At 45.0% G+C, this 16,243-nt stretch overlaps 2 protein-coding genes across 3 annotated transcripts in view; one reads left to right on the top strand and one right to left on the bottom strand.

Annotated features, from left to right (window-relative positions):
* Positions 1 to 8,469: 8,469 nt before the first annotated feature.
* Positions 8,470 to 10,111, bottom strand: LOC128345458 (pseudouridine-5'-phosphatase-like). The gene has a single exon (XM_053297413.1). It carries the CDS (start codon positions 9,602 to 9,604, stop codon positions 8,828 to 8,830), a length of 777 nt encoding a protein of 258 aa, XP_053153388.1. The 5' UTR covers positions 9,605 to 10,111; the 3' UTR covers positions 8,470 to 8,827.
* Positions 10,112 to 10,457: 346 nt separating this feature from the next.
* The window catches only part of ESPL1 (extra spindle pole bodies like 1, separase), a 57,923-nt gene continuing 52,137 nt past the window's right edge, over positions 10,458 to 16,243 (top strand). Inside the window, exons 1-4 of one of the 2 annotated variants that reach the window (XM_053297403.1) lie at positions 10,458 to 10,603; positions 11,987 to 12,075; positions 12,856 to 13,965; positions 14,579 to 14,683. In XM_053297403.1, coding sequence (XP_053153378.1) covers positions 10,561 to 10,603; positions 11,987 to 12,075; positions 12,856 to 13,965; positions 14,579 to 14,683 — 1,347 coding nt within the window. In that variant the 5' untranslated portion in view covers positions 10,458 to 10,560. The remainder of the gene's footprint in view (positions 10,604 to 11,986; positions 12,076 to 12,855; positions 13,966 to 14,578; positions 14,684 to 16,243) is intronic. The other variant, XM_053297402.1, reaches the window with a different exon arrangement.

Here is a 16,243-nt window from a genome sequence, read left to right as displayed (position 1 = left end):
CAACTTGTCTGAGAGAGCTTGAGATGTAGAAGTTTGTTCTGAAAGTAGCATCAGAAGAGTAATGTAAGAGATTGGAGTAATGCCCAATCCCTTCCAAATAGCACATACACTGAACCATCATTAGAATAAAGCAGCATCTCTTGGGTGTGGAGGAAAGATAGGCTCTGATTTCTTTCTGCTCCTTCACTTTAAGAATCTAGAATGGAGGAACTATAGTATGATGTTACTATAGAACCTTGCTGGTATTGTAACATCTGTTTCCTATCTTTGTAGCATACACATCCAGATAGTATCATTATGTGTATAGAGGGAGTTGTGAGAGTAGTAATACCTGTCAAACCAGTTGGAGCGGTCTACTTTCAGCCCAGAATTCATCAGATCACAAACTTGCTGGTAGTATTTGTTTTGGAAGGTTCTAAACACCTACACACCACCACCCCAAATAGAGAAATAGAGTTCATCTTACCCTAACGCAGAATGATGAGATCTTGCAAGTTAGGACATGATTGTATGGTCTGATGAGTATAAGAAAGCTATGGGCTTGCCATTTTATTTATTTTGTTTAACATTTCTATACTGCCCAAAACTTGCATCTCTGGGCAAGTTTTAATGGTTTACAATTAAAATCAAACAATTAAAATCATTTAAAACCCAACATTAAAATATTAAAACCATACACATGCGGACAAATTTGTTGGTACCCTTACAGCTCATTGAAAAAGTGTTTTATGCCTCCTGAAAAGTGATTAAATGAAAAGCAATTGTCCCATGTTTACCTGCATGCCTTTGATATGTCATCGAGTAAAGCAAAGCAAGTGTGAAAAAAGATAAAGTATTGCTTATTCTACAAAGATATTCTAAAGTAGCCTGGACACATTTGTTGGTACCCCTAGAAAAGATCATAAATAATTGGATTTGAGTGATTTTTCAAATTACCTGTTTTCTTTAATTAGTATCACACATGTCTCCAATCGTGCAATCAGTCATTCAGCCTATTGAAATGGAGAAAGGTAGTCACTCTGCTGTTTGGTATAATCGTGTGTCGCACAATGAACATGGAGCAGATAAAGCAAAGGAGATTGTTGTCTGAGGAGATCAGAAAGAAAATGATAGACAAGCATGTTAAAGGCAAAGGCTATAAGACCATCTCCAAGCAGTCTGATGTTCCTGTGACAACAGTTGCAAATATTATTAAGAAGTTCAAGGTCCATGGGACTGTAGCCAACCTTCGTGGACACGGCTGCAAGAGGAAAATCGACCCCAGAATGGGCAGAAGGATAGTGAGAATGGTAGACAAAAAGCCAAGGACAACTTCCAAAGAGATACAAGCTGAACTCCAAGGTCAAGGTCCATCAGTGTCTGATCGCACCATCTGTTGCTTTTTGAGTGACAGTGGGCTCAATGGAAGAAGACCCAGGAGGACTCCACTGTTCAAAGAAAAATATTTAAAAGCCAGACTGGAATTTGCTAAAATGCATATTGACGAGCCACAATGCTTCTGGGAGAATGTCCTTTGGACAGATGAGACAAAACTGGAGCTTTTTGGCAAGTCACATCAGCTGTATGTCCACAGATGAAAAAATGAAGCTTTCAAAGAAAAGAACACCATACCTACTGTGAAACATGGAGGAGGCTCGGTTATGTTTTGGGGCTGCTTTGCTGCGTCTGGCACAGGGTGCCTGCATCTGGCACGGGCAGGTGGGGGGGTGGAGTCTGTGCAGGGAACAATTAACTCTCAAGACTATCAACACATTCTGGAGCAAAACATACTGCCCAGGGTCAGAAAGTTCTGTCTCAGTCGCAGGTTATGGATCCTCGAACAGGATAATCACCCAAAACACACAGCGAAAAGCACCCAAGAATGGCTAAGAACAAAACATTCGAGTATTCTGAAGTGGCCTTCTGTGAGCCCTAATTTGAATCCTATCGAACATCTATGGAAAGAACTGAAACATGCATTCTGGAGAAGGCACCCTTCAAACCTGACACAGCTGGAGCAGTTTGCTCAGGAAGAGTGGGCCAAACTACCTGTTTACCGGTGCAGAAATCTCACGGAGAGCTACAGGAATCGCTTGTTTGCAGTGATTGCCTCTAAAGGTTGTGCAACAAAATATTAGGTTAAAGGGTCCCATCATTTTTGCCTATGCCATTTTCATTTGTGTTATTATTTGAAATATTCTGTTGCATCAAAACTCTAAAGCAAAGTCTGATTTTTGTTAAATGCGGAATAAACAATGATGGGTGCCAATAACTTTTGTCAGTTTCAAGTTATTTCAGAGACAATTGTGGGTTCTTCTTTTCTTGTGAAGGGGTAACAACACATTTGTCCATGTGTGTAAATCTAATTAAAAGCCTGGCTGAATAAATGTGTCTTCAGTGCCTTTTAAAAAGTTGCCAGAGATGGGGAGGTTCTTATTTCAACAGGGAGCGCTTTCCAAAGTTCAGTATTTTGCCATATTTGTAAAGTGGGACAAACCTCTTCAGATGGCAAGGTGTTATCCATGCACTGTTTATTGAGAAATTTATATTTTATCTTTCACAACATATTTATCTCAAGGCATTTCTCCTACCTTTTTATTTGAGTCTGTTTAGCGGGCCTATGATAAAGCAACAGGAGGCAGTTGTTTCTGGCAGCAGGTTCCAAAGTGGGTGTCCCTCCTGCGTTATAAACTGTAAATGCCTTGTTAAACGCTGAGAAGGTGTCACTTTGAATTTTTACCTCAAGTGCAAAAATGCCTTAGGGTCAGTGCTGCAAGTTAGTGATGGTGCTAGTCCCCTGCTGTCTTTCATGCTAGCCAGTTTGCTTCTATCTCTTTAGACAGCACTAAACAACTAGTGCTGATGGCTAGGGAGCGATACCAGAGCTAGGGCAACTCTGTGCATTATGCTTGCTGCAAGAAATACTCTTGTGTTTTGAAGCAAACATGTAACCTATGGGCACTGATTCTACCCCCATGGATATGCTGCTGGGGACCTTCGCCCAAACAGATTTCAAGGCTGTTCACATGAGCAGCCCTACCACTGGGATTAAGGCTGATTCCGGCACTGCCCTGCCATTTTATTAAGGTAAGTCAGTGTGCTTTTATTAAGGTAAGTCAGTGTGCATATGCCCTCTTTCCTCAGTTCCCCAGTTGTGTGTCTGCTTAGGCTGCAGGCAGCCTGAGCAGACACAGAGCTGGGCGCCTAGAGTGCCCGGCTGACAGGGAAAACTCCCAGTGCACCATGCTCTTAGTGTAGTGCATTGAGGGATACCTGGAGGCCAGGTGTCTTTCCCCACCCTCCTTGTTGCTGCAGTGCTTGTTGTAGCGGCGCTTGTCTGTGAGCATGGTGTGGCAAGTGGAGCGGCAGAAAAGCTCGCGTGGCAAAGGCAGGAGCTGTCCTGTCTCGCCCCTGGCATTCCCCGGCTCCAAGAAAAGGAGGTCTTCATGTAGCGATCCTTTAGCAATCATTTTCAGGACAGCTGCACATAGTGGCAGGCAGTCATCTGGTTGACTAACGGGATTGTTTCTCATGCAGCACTGTCAGAACTTTAGAATATTTGCATAACCTTTCTCTCTTTAGAATCAAAAACCAACCTCCATTCCATTTTGCACTAACATAAAAATCTGCATGGGTGCATGCTGACTCGGGGTCCATGTCGCCTTACCAAATCCGGTTCTCGCATTCTAGGGATGTAGCAGCACAACAGAATCTGAACCTAGAGAGATCTTGACAGAGAAGCAAAGCTCGTCAGGGCATGCAATGAAAATACTTTCTCAGAATCTGCATACACAACTCTTGGAGCTTGAAGTATAGTTTTGGTTTTAATCAAGAAAAATAAAAGTGCCCCAGGTATCACATTTTTTGAGAAATACTTCTACATGCTTTCATTACGGGATGCACTTACACAAACTTAAACTGAATTGAATCATTCTCTTGTGAACATATGAAACTGCTTTATATTAAGTAGGGCCATTGGTCTATCTAGCCTGGTGTGGCCTCCTCGGGAGGACAGCAGCTCCCGAGTATCTCGGGTGGAGATCTTTCTCAGGCCTGTTTACCTGATTCTTTCTACTGGAGGTACCAGGGATTGAACCTTGGACCTTCTGCAGAGCACATATGTTAGACCATTGACCTGGGGATCCTCCCCAAATGGCCCCCCCTCCTCCAAGAAACCCATGGACCATAAGATCCAAAAAGGGTTAAGAGCCTTTCTGGACCACACCAAAAGCCTATCTAGTCGGGTCTGCTGTTTCCAACAGTAACCAACCAGATGCCTTTCACTATCCACTCTCTCACTATTCATAATCTTATAATGAATGGTGGGGAGAGAGTGGATGGTGAAAGGCATCTGGCTGGTTACTGTTGGAAACAGCAGACCGGACTTTGGTGTGGTCCAGAAAGGCTCTTCTTATACTCTTAACCCTTTTTATGTGTGCTTGTTGAAAATTCTTGTAGATTGCTCTCTCGCTCTCTCCCTCTCACCCCTGCACTGGGTTGGCAAAGACACATCTGCTCTTATATGTAGCAGGGGGATAACAACTGTTTCTATCCAACACTGTCACAGCATCACCCCAGTAGCTGCTGCTGGTGTCTCCCTTGTGTTTATGTTCATGAGCCCTTTTGGGAGAGGGAACCATCTTTTTATTCCCTTTTCTATGTAAACTGCTTGGAGAATGTTGTTGTTTGTTTTGACAAGAGGTATATTAATATTTGAAACAGTGATAATACATATTATTTATTTATTTATTGAATTTCTATACTGCCTGATATAGAAACCTCCAGGCGATGTACAAGTTAAGACATAATATAAAAATAATATGAAACAGTTAAAATTCATAAAACAGATAAAATCTCAATTTAAAGCCTGGGAAAACAGGTAAATCTTCAGGGTCCTCCTGAAAACAAAAAGAGAAGGAGATGCTCTTATTTCAGCAGGGAGCACATTCCAAAGCCCTGGGGCAGCCACAGAGAAGGCCCGGTCCTGGGTGGCCACCAAACGAGTTGGTGGCAACTATAAGCGGACCTCTCCAGATGATCTTAATAAGCGAGAGAAGACAAACAAGCTACTCTCTTAAGTACACTGGACTGAAGCCATTGAGGGCTTTATAGGTAATAACCAGCACGTCGCATTTCATTCGGAAACATATTGGCTGCCAGTGCAGTTCTTTTAGAATTGGTGTTATATGGTCCCTTTGGGTAAATCCAGAGACCAATCTGGCTGTTGCATTCTGTACCAATTGTAGTTTCCAAACTACATAGAGTGCATTACAGTAGTCAAGCCTAGAGGTTAACAGCTGTTTTAACCACTGTTTTAAGGTCATTTGTCTCCAGAAATGGGGAGGATCTTTCAGGGGGAGTGTAACCCCGTCCAGAACAGGCAGATCTAAATATCTCGGATCCCAACCCCCTACAGACAGTACCTCCATCTTGTTTGGATTCAACTTCAGCTTGTTATCCCTCATCCAGCCCATTATCGCCTCCAGGCAGGCTATTTCCTGATGAAGTTGGTATGGAGAAATAGATCTGGGTGTTGTCAGCATATTGATAGCATCCCAAACCAAACCTCCTGATGATCACTCCCAGCGGTTTCATGTAGATGTTAAAAAGCATTGGAGACAGTATGGAGCCTTGTAGAACTCCACACTTTAGCTCTCACTTTGCAGAATAACAGTCTCCAAGCAACACCATCTGGAATCTGTCAGAAAGGTAGGAATGGAACCACTGTAGGAGAGTGCCACCCAAGCCCACCTCCTTCAAGCAACCTAGCAGGATACCATGGTCAATGATATCAAAAGCTGCTGAAAAATCCAAAAGGATCAGCACAGTCACAATCCCTCTGTCAACCACCAATTGGAGAACATCCATTAGGCCAACCAAGGCAGTCTCAACCCCATAGCCCAGCTGAAAGCCAGTTTGGAATGGGTCTAGATAATCTGTGTCATCCAAAACAGTCTGGAGCTGAGAAGCAGCCACTCGCTCTATTCCCTTGCCCAAACAAGGAAGATTAGAGACAGGTGTGTAATTGGCCAACTCTAAGGGGTCCAATGCAAGTTTCTTCAAATAAAGTCTAATAATAGTCTCCTTAAGACAAGGAGACATCCTGCCCTCCTTCAGAGAAGCATTTATGATATTTACCAGACCAAGTATGGTAAATTATATATGTATTAATGCACTGCTTTGTAATCATACACTAGTTTGGAGTGATAATGTCTGGGGAAACGATATAAAAGCTAGCCTAGAAATACAGATACAGCCTTCCTAACACAATCCTTTAGGATTCAAACTGGTTGCTGCAGAACAACAGAGCAGAGGTGGTTCCCAAGGTTTGAAAAGTATTAGCTGTAGTGAATATTTTCACTGTTGAAAATACTTATCTGAAAAGTATTCTTCTAGCTGAGCCTCTTTTCCTCTGAATGTGTCTGCTGTCATAGAGCATGGGCCCTAAGGTGTCACATAGAGGTGGTGGTTGCATGCACAAAGAATTGTACATGCATATGCTGTGAAGGCTATATGTTGTGAATACAAATGAATATAAAATGTGCAATCACATTGAACTCCACTCTTTCATTAAAAAAATAAATGGATGTATGTTGGTCTTCTAGTCACTGCACAGGGAAACCGGCCAGACCAGACCAGACCAGACCAGAGCCTCTTCCTCTCAGCTGAATACTATTTCACCCCAAACCGTACCTCACTGCATTCCACCCTAGGTAACCAGGCTTGCCGACTGCCTGCAAACAGGACACCAGGTTGTGCCTAAGGTGACCAGATAAGTGAGGAAGCATTCCCTTCATAAAGTCACTCTGTACATGCTCATAATGTACATGCTCCAAATAATGGGACTTTATTTTATCTACCAGTGAATGGCAGTTATTCACTTTTATGTATGTGTTTATTTACTATACGTACATACCGCTTTCCTGCTTGACCAAGGCAGTTTACAATATTAATACCAATACACGTTACTGAAGATTTAAAAAGCAATTTTTCCTCAGACTGTGGAAGGCCTTTTCAGGAACTGAGGACAGAAACCCCCTGGTCTGGGTCTTTTTAGTTTTCCTTGGGAAGGTGCAGGAGGGACTGTGATGGTGTGAGCATTCTGGCCTGGGCCTCTCTTCTGCCATATCTGGGGGAAAGTAAAGAAGTGCAACCAGGGACAACATGGGGGGGGGGAGGCTGCTCTTGGTGATCCCAGCCATTGAAGCCTGCTGCTCCCATTCTGAATGGTTTCTCTAGAATGTGACAGAACATTGGAAAATGGTTTGTGTGTCCAGTTGTAACAGCTACATCTCTGCAGAAGAAAGTAAGTCTTGGATCCCAAGGTGACCTTGCACTCACAGAAGGGCCATTTTCCAGTTAGCAGAAGAGTGTTGTGTGAGAAAGGTGAGCCCCAAAGGAATTTCTCTGTGAAAGCAGTGTTGCACAAGACTTTGTGTGCTCCACCAGAGTAGGAGTGGGCTGGCAGAGTGGAAATTTTAGGCTTGTGGGATCTACTTTGCTTTTTACTAGATCCCTGAGAGCCACCAACCAAAGTCAGGCATATAATAGTGGCTCAGAGGGATGGGGTGGACAAAAGATTTAAGGACTAGGGTACCTCTGAACACATGTTCTTCATGAATTTGTTTTCAGTACCAGAACTGAGCTTGCTGTCTTTTCACATGTAAATCCCCCAAGGTTCCTTTGTTCAGCAGCTTAATTTAGAAGAAAAAGGACCTTGTTGTTGCTGCTAGAATTAAACAATTAAGAATCAGAAACCTTGCTGACTTACTGCAGTAGCAGAAATCTACCAGAATATCCTATCCACCTTCTGTCCACCTGTGCAATAGAGTTCATAAACTATAGCCTCTATTTTACTGATCATGTTTCTCATATTGTAATGCAACCAATATATTGTGGTGCTGCAGTGCAAAAAGTCTTTCCTTAGGGCTTGTGTATGAGTGCCTGAAACAGCACGAAGTCACTTTCTGCTTCTGTTCACTGTTCTTGGGTCTAGTCATAGTGATTAGCAATATGACTGGTGGGGAAGTATTTTAATTATTTTTCATTTACATATACTTTAACCTAGTTCCTGATTGTAGCTCACAAAAATATAAAGTATGTTAGGGTGGGAAATCTAGCCAGTTTACTAGACATCTGTTAGAGCCAAAGTAATTTTTAGTAATTTATATTTTTATGTGGCTTTTATTTTTGTATTTTGTTAGCAGCCTTGAACACCTGCTGCAGATGGGAGGAGAAAGGTGGAATATGCAGTTTTATAAGAACACAGGTAAAATTTAATAGAACTGTACCTGCAGTCATAAATATTTTTAAGTTGGCTAATACTTTGAGGCAAGTAAGGATTTCGTGGCAGAGTGTTTGAGAACATCATCTTATCTCACATTCAAGCTAAATATGGGATTTTCATATGACACATGCTTAGCATACGCTCAAGAACAGAAACAGACAACGTAGAAATGTGGACTGGCCAAAAATGGGCAACAATACTGATGTGATTCAGTCTCTTTAAAAATGCAAAAAGTGCACACACAATCAAAGATTTCTTTCCTTTTTTCTCTTGTGTGAAAGAAGTTCCCTGCTCTGCACTTCCTGAAGTTTCAGGGACAAATTGTCTTTTTCTGGAGGTCTCCGGAAAGAGCAGGCTGAGAAGCCTGTCTTACATGTATGTGTAAGCATATACAGCCCACCTTTCCATCTGACATTTCTGGATCTGAATAAATGAGTTGCCCAGTAAACTTTAATGATGGTAATGGAAGATGTAATAGGGACTAGGACACCTTGAACAAATGGCCTGTTCTTTTCTAAAACCAGGAAGACAAAATTAATACAATAAATATCGGAAGAGTACTCAGTTAAGCTTTGGCAAACCAAACATTTCTGGCTTGAAGTCGTTCATAGACTGGAGCACCAGAGTGGCTTCCTGGGTAAGTTCTTTCTTCAGATGCTCATCTGGAATCATAACTACCTGCATCCCAGCTGCCAAAGCCCCTTTGACCCCATTAGGAGCATCTTCCAACACAAGACACTTTGCTGGAGGTGCTGGAGGTACAAACCTCTTTGCACAGGCTAGGAAAACATCAGGCTGTGGCTTGCCAGCCTTCACTTCAGGGTCATCAGCCACCACGATATGATGAAAAAAACCAAAGAGGTCTTTATGATGGGTTATTTTCATTTCATACGCTTCTCGATTGGAGCTGGTGGCAATAGCAAGGGGTATGTTGTGTTTCTGTAGATGGCGGACAAGTTTCTCAGCTCCTGGCATCAGCTGAGTCTTGGGAAGTAATTCTTCTTTCTTCTGCTTCATGAGATCCTGCATTTCTTCTTTGGTTGCTGGAATCTGTAGGGTCTCTCGGATGATTTCTAAACCCACCAACTCTTGCCTACCCATAATTAAGGATTTAATCTCCCAATTGAAGTTCTTCCCAAAACGGCTACAGATGTCTTGGAACATAATAGTATAAAGAGGTTCAGTATCCAGAAGGGTGCCGTCCAAGTCGAAGATGACGTGAGTGACAGGCTGCAGAGAGCGACCCGAGGAAGAGGGCGCCGACATGGTGCTGCTGTGGCTACAACAGCTACCCCTGGCCCACCGCACCAGCAACCGTCGCACAAAGCCGGGGAGCATCCGGACAAGCGCGATGACTGCGCGTGCGCATTACCGGTATCCCGACGGCTTCTACCGCTTGTGGAGTCTGTCACGCGGCCCCACGAATTGCGTTCCACGCTCTGCGTTTACTTCCAGCTAAGCCGCAGCAAAAACAAACAGTCGTGCGGCTCTTTAAAGGGTATCAGTTATTGCCACAATAAATGTGTTCGTCTCTTAAACTACTGCCACAAAAAGCGAGGAACTCATTGTCGAGGCGCCGCTGGTGTGAAAAGAAATGTTTTGATAGCTAGCCTGCTCCTACAATGCACGTTTCTTTGGAATGCGGCTGCTGTCTCACTGACTCCAACACGACTGACATCCGAGGAAGCGTGCAAAGGATTGCTGCTTGAGTTTTTTCTTTCTGGACTGCAATTCTTTCTAGCCACATTTACAATACTGAGGGGCAAATATCATTGAAATTAGTGGGATCTCCTTCTGAGCAAGTTAGTTGGAGGCTAGTTGCGCGGTTTGACAAGAACACAACCGCGAGGGGAGGGGCCCGGTTTACCAAACCGACCCTCTCTTCCCCGTGGGGGGCAGAAATGCTCGAGCTTCAGATCAGTGCATGGGGCGGGGGCATCTATAGTTCTTTTCAGAAAGAACAGAGTAGTAACCTAAAGACGCTCTCGCAGACTACATCGTACTTCATCACATGCAAGAAGCCTGGGCTCAGATGCTGGCGCCACACCACGTATGTGACGAAGTGGAGTGTAGCCCACGAAAGCAGATGCCGCAACACGTGCGTCAGCCTAGACACACTACGACAAGACAGCTTTCGGGGCAAAAGACCAAACTTCCCAGCAGGCAAGGCAAGAGAAGGGCGGGGCGACAAGGCTGCACCGGTGATTGGCCGCGGGCGCCGATTTGAACAGGGCGCGAGGCGAGACGAGTTCCGATTTTCCTGTTGCTCCTGCAGGGGCGGCTTCATAGAGCGCATGACCGGCTGGGAACTGGGGAGAGAGACCCCCCTGCCTGCGGGTAGGCTGCCTGGGGGGGATATGGCTTTCGCGAAGTGTGGGGCGGGGAGGTCTGTGTGGAGGGCTGTCTGTGTGGGGTTCGTTCGTAGTAAGTAGCGTGATGGAGGTGCACCTCTGCACGACAAATTTGTCGTCTACGCGATTATCTGCTATACACTGTCTGAACTGTTATGACTCTTTCCCGCATCTCCTTAAAGAACCCTGAGATCAGTGAACAACGCTATAAAGGAGCTGAGGTTTCTCTTCCTCTTTATAGAGAGGTACCACGTTTCAAGCTATAGTGGTTAAGAGTAGGATTTAGGAATACTGAGAAGAAGCTTGAAGAGCGGGGAAGGAAAGCCCAAGCCTGCGTTGACACAAGCAAGTACCCTCTTGGTGTGCTTTGGGTTTTTAAAGTTAACTTCACCTCATTAAACTTCTTGCTCACACCTTATGCCCCTTGAACCACCCTTGTGTCTGTGTACGTTTTTCACTAGATAACTTCAGGAATATTACTGAATGCATCTTCAGTTCTGGCCTTTAAAAAAAAAAATTGTAGTGTGGCTGTGGGAAAACGCAAAGTGTCAGACTGGATTGAATACGTGGATGACTTTTGGTACTGTAAGGGTTGTGGCATTTAGGACTGATAGGGAGAGGTTTGCCTGGTGTCCCTTATCTCAAAAGTGTATCTCATATCGACAAGTCTTACAGTTACTGTATTTACCAGGATAGATGACCTTGAATTTAAGGTGATCTGACCCTCTTTAAAAATGTGGGTTAAACATAAGTTCTACTATTTACTCAATAGGAAGTGGACCCTGAATTTAAGACTCCCCCCCCCCATTTCTAACATCAAAGCACTTGGAAAAAATCTAGTATTGGATTCGTGTAAATGCAGTATGGACATATGAAGCTGCCTTCTACTGAGACCATTGGTCCATCTTGCTCAGTCAGGAGATGCCAAGATTGAACCTAAGACCTTCTGTATGCAAAGCAGGTGCTCTTCCACTGAGAGATGGCCCCTCACTGTACAGTGAGTGTCTCTGTGACTGAATGTTGTGAGATTAGGCAATTTACCACACTTGTGAGCTAGCGGTTCAGATACTGGGGTTTGCTTCACTATCTCACCCTTGTGCTATTCAGTATAAACTGGCCTAGTTGGCCCTTTGTACTTCATGACTTCCCTGCTGCTGCCACTGTTGAAGTCCATCCAGATATGTATGAATATTGCTGGTGTAGGACTGAGATAGAGTAGATGTGTGATCTGAAAAGACTCATCGGTTCAGTGCTATGATAAAGCTGAGATGGAGTATTGGGAACTGCAGTTAGACTAGACTGGAAACAAGGCCAGGTCTAACTCTGTTGGTTGGCTAATAATGTATGAGAGTGCTCTCCCTTTCTGTAGGATGCAGAATGAAGTTCCTCAAAGACATGGATTTCATGGCACAGACCAGTACTCCCCAAGAAACACTGGCCTTGTTGTTGGAGCTGAAGGTAAGATTGTAAAATGTAGTGACTGCTAGTTTGACCACTGAGTTAAAAGCCGTTAATGGGAGATTACTGACACATTTGTGGAGTAATCATTGACTGACATTCAAATTTCACAGACAAACACACACACACACACACACACACACACACACGGAGAGAGCAAGGGCGTACAGGAAGCTGCCTTCTACTGAGTCAGACCCTTGGTCCATCTAGCTCAGTATTGTGTACACAGACTGGCAGCAGGTTCTCCAAGGTTGCAGGCAGGAGTCTCAGCCCAGGGAGGGCATACAGGTGCTCTTCCCAGAGCGTCTCCATCCCCTAAGGGCAATATCTTCCAGTGCTCACATGTAGTCTCCCAATCAAATGCAAGGCGGACCCTGCTTAGCAAAGGGGACAATTCATGCTTACTACCACAAGATTGGCTTTCCTCCCATTGCATACGTGCAGCAGTGTGAGTTCCATATTATTGCTGTGCTGTCACTTGAGGGCGGTGAAGGAGTGACTTTTGTTAATCTTCCCTTCCCTCTGAAGCCCACTGTGTGTCACCAAAATATGGTCCTGAAGGTTCCAGTCGCAGTTGTCTTGTGTGAACTGAGGATGTGTAATAAGGGAAGAAATCTCAATTGTTCCAGTATCAACTAGGGAGCAGTTCTCTGGATGAGGCTTGATACTGCAAGCTGCTGTTAGGACAATTATTGAATCCATCTTCATTAAACAGGGCTTTTAAAAGTTTAAAATACTTTAATGTTGGATTGACATAACAAACTTTTATTTTAATTCCAGGAATACCTTGTAATGGCAAAACATACAGATGGACCAAGCCAAGCTTCCAGACAGACAACAGCATGTGACAGAATCTTACGGGCTTGCATCCATCGACTTGGTGAAGGTTTGGATTGCCCAGCTTACTTTGAAAATCTTCAAGCCCTGGCCGAGGTGGCCTATCATGGCTATGTAACAGCTAGGCTCCACTGTATTCCTCTCTACTTGGAACGGTTGCTCTTCCATTTGCTCAAGGGTATTGCTGCCCGAGGCCCATCGGATGCCTGCATGAAGTTTGCTGATCTTCTCTATGCTGACCTGTTGAAATGCCAGCCTCCACAGGTGTCTGCTGATGACCGTGTTTCTATTGCCAAAAGTGCCTTTAGCATACTGTGGAAGTGTACAGATGCCATGGCTAAAATGGACAAGACTCCTGCCGGGTTCAGGACTGTGCTCTCCACCCAGCTGCAAGCAGCCCGCTTCTTATTCCTTCTGGAGCATGATGGCACTGGCCTCATGCTTCCGGAGCCACCTTTCTTTACCTCCATGGTAGCCCGGCACACTTCTACTGCAGCTGTTATATTTGAGGCCCAGCGGAGCCCACTAAGTGGGGAAGAGGCCCGTTTCCTCAGTGAGCAAATCTGCCATGTTGTTGCAGCTCTGTTGGAAAGGACAGGCATGAATGAGCCTTTGGCCTTCCAGGATTCCCTCTGTGTGTTTGAACTCACTGTGGTGAGGGTTCGTTACCTCTGCAAAAGTGGCTGCTTCCGGGAAAGTAAGGAAGTGCTCCAGCAATCCAGTGGCTACTTGAGGAAACTGAGGAACAAGAGAGATTGCTTCAGTGTCGCTTTAGACCTCCTCACTGCCGGCGTGGAACTGAACAGAGTATTTGGGCTTGCTTCAGGTTCAGCAGGGCCCTTCTTTACCCAGGCAGCTGAGGCTCTGAATACCTCATTAGATGCTCAAGAGCCCCTGCTCAGAGTGCTGGCTGAAACATGCCAGTTGTTCATAACCCCTCTATATGAACATGCGAGGAAGAGCAAACTAAAGGTCTTTGGCCTGCAAGATATTCTAGGGTTGTCTGCCTTCATGGAAGGTTATTTCAGGCTCCTTAGCAAGCTGCTGGATACTGTGAGTAAAGCTCTTTCTGGCCTTTCATATATAGTCCTGGATGACATCAAAAGCATAGTTGGATCTTGAAAGTCATGGTGGTATCCAGTGCACCCCAAAAATCCAAACTGTGAGGCAGGCTAATGTGCTTCTATTGGCTATGAAACATGCAGCTTTTAAAACTTGTGTCCCGGGCAGACAGTTGGGGGAAAAAAGGCTACATGGGCAGGAGGTGTGGAAGGGTTGGAAAGGTCCTTGAGCATGCTGACTGTCCTCATGAGGTATAGAAACCTGGTTTTAAAGGACAACTGTGTGAGAGATGCACAGCTGGATTTTAGAATACAAATAATTGAGCTACATCCCAGAGATACTAATTTCCCAGTTCTCATCTATTGCATTTCACACTGGAAATGTTATAAGCCTGGCCAAAAATAGTAGGTAAACCATACCCTTTCCTGTCTCAAAGATCCAAATGGGTCTGTAACCTAGTTCCTCCTTGCCAGCATGTGTGTGTGTATGCATGCACACATAGTCTTTTAGTAGAACTGTCAATTAATTAGACACTGTAAAAAACTTGGTGCAGGCTTAGTTTGGGATTGTTCAAGTATTTTTCTACTAAATCTATCCCCTACAGGTTGCACTAGACAACACGAAACAGCAGCAAGCTCTGAAGAAGCTGCTATGCAACTTCTTCCAGCTATACACAACTGTGATATGTGACTCACTCCAGGCTCTACAGGTATGGGAAATCAAGGGACTGCATGTGCCCTGAAGAATCTCTTAACAAAAACCACAGTGTGCGTGGAGTTAGGATTGAGACTTTTATCTTTGGTTTGGAAGTAGAAGAAAATACAGTGGGGCTATGTACACGACCACGCCTGTCCACAGTGGGTGGGATGGGGTCAGGGCGGGAAGCAGGGCTCAACCTACCTTCCCCCAGACAATCGCTTACAGCCCTGAAGGATGCAAGCCACGCACCCACGACCAGCACTGCAGGGAGCAACATGGATGAATCTCCCTGCTGCTCCTGGCAGCGCGTGTAAACAGAGGCAGGGACTCATTGTCCTGGCCTCTGGGAATCCCACAATGCATTGCATGACACCCACAATGCACTGGGGGATTCCTCCAAGAAACAGGCACTCTAAGCGCCTGTGGCTTTGCGGCTGGGCTGCAAACAGCCTGGCTCATATATGAGCAAGTAGCCAAGCTTAGGAGTGCTCGTTCCGAAAACTTCAGCTAGCAGTGGGGCTAGGCAGTGCTGGCCCTCTGGGATTGGGCCTGATCCTGGCGGTTCTCATGCACAGCCTAACTCAGGCTAGCCTGGGTTAGGCTGCGTTTGAGGACAGCCTCAATGTTCCTTTAAAGTTGAGTCCTGTAAGTCTTAGCCCAGCAGAGACTCTTGGATGGCTCAGTGACTGAGCATATGCTTTGCATGCATAAGATTCAAGGTTCAGACCCCACATCTCCTATTAAAAGGACTTGAGAGTCACTAAATGGGCCTTTCAATTGACTGGGTACAACTGTGTTCTGATCCCTGTACTTACTACTTCTAGACAATATGGCTACAAGGGACCATATAGACAATTCCTGGCATCTTCAAGTATTGAATCACTTTTCTACAACAACAAAAGCTCATTTACACAGCAAATGAGGAAATGAGAAAACTGTTCCTTGCCCCACAAAATGTCACCACCAGCACACTGGGAGGGATGCTGGGTTGGATAGGGGCAGTTGTTATCTTCCTAAATACAAGTGGGAAGTACTTGTATACCCGTGGGTGGGGGATCCTGTGGTCTCCCCATTGTCATGGACGGACCACTACCTGGTTAAGGTTGGTTTCATAGCTACAACTCAGGCCTGCAGGGGTGGAGGACCTATTAAGATGGCCAAAAAGCCTTGGAGGGTTTTGATGTTGGTTCTGCCAGTGATTCTGTTGATGCCCCGGTGGGAACCTGGAATAGGGAACTCACCCGGGCAGTAGACATGATCGCTCCTAAGCGTCCCTTCTGATCTGCTTTAAAAGTGGCCCCTTGGTATACAGAGGAGTTACAGGGTCTGAAGCAGCAAGGTAAGCGACTGGAGCACAAGTGGAGGAGAACTCGGCTTGAATGTGACAGGACGCAGCATAGAGCCCATTTGAAGGTTTATGCGGAGGCAGTGCGTGTGGCAAAAAAACAATTCTGCTCTGCGTGCATTGCTTCTGTGGGTTCGCGTCCGGCAGAGCTGTCCTGGGTTGTGAGGAGTTTGATTCAGGCTCCTTCCAATTCAGATCAATCCCTGGGGACTTTGTTCTGCTGTG

Source organism: Hemicordylus capensis, chromosome 2 (assembly GCF_027244095.1).
Source record: "Hemicordylus capensis ecotype Gifberg chromosome 2, rHemCap1.1.pri, whole genome shotgun sequence".
Lineage (NCBI taxonomy): Eukaryota > Metazoa > Chordata > Lepidosauria > Squamata > Cordylidae > Hemicordylus > Hemicordylus capensis.
This window is presented reverse-complemented; position numbering and strand designations above follow the sequence as displayed.

What these genes read in the sequence shown, in the direction of transcription:
- LOC128345458 (XM_053297413.1), bottom strand. Translation starts at nt 9,604, where the DNA reads ATGCTCCCCGGCTTTGTGCGACGGTTGCTGGTGCGGTGGGCCAGGGGT.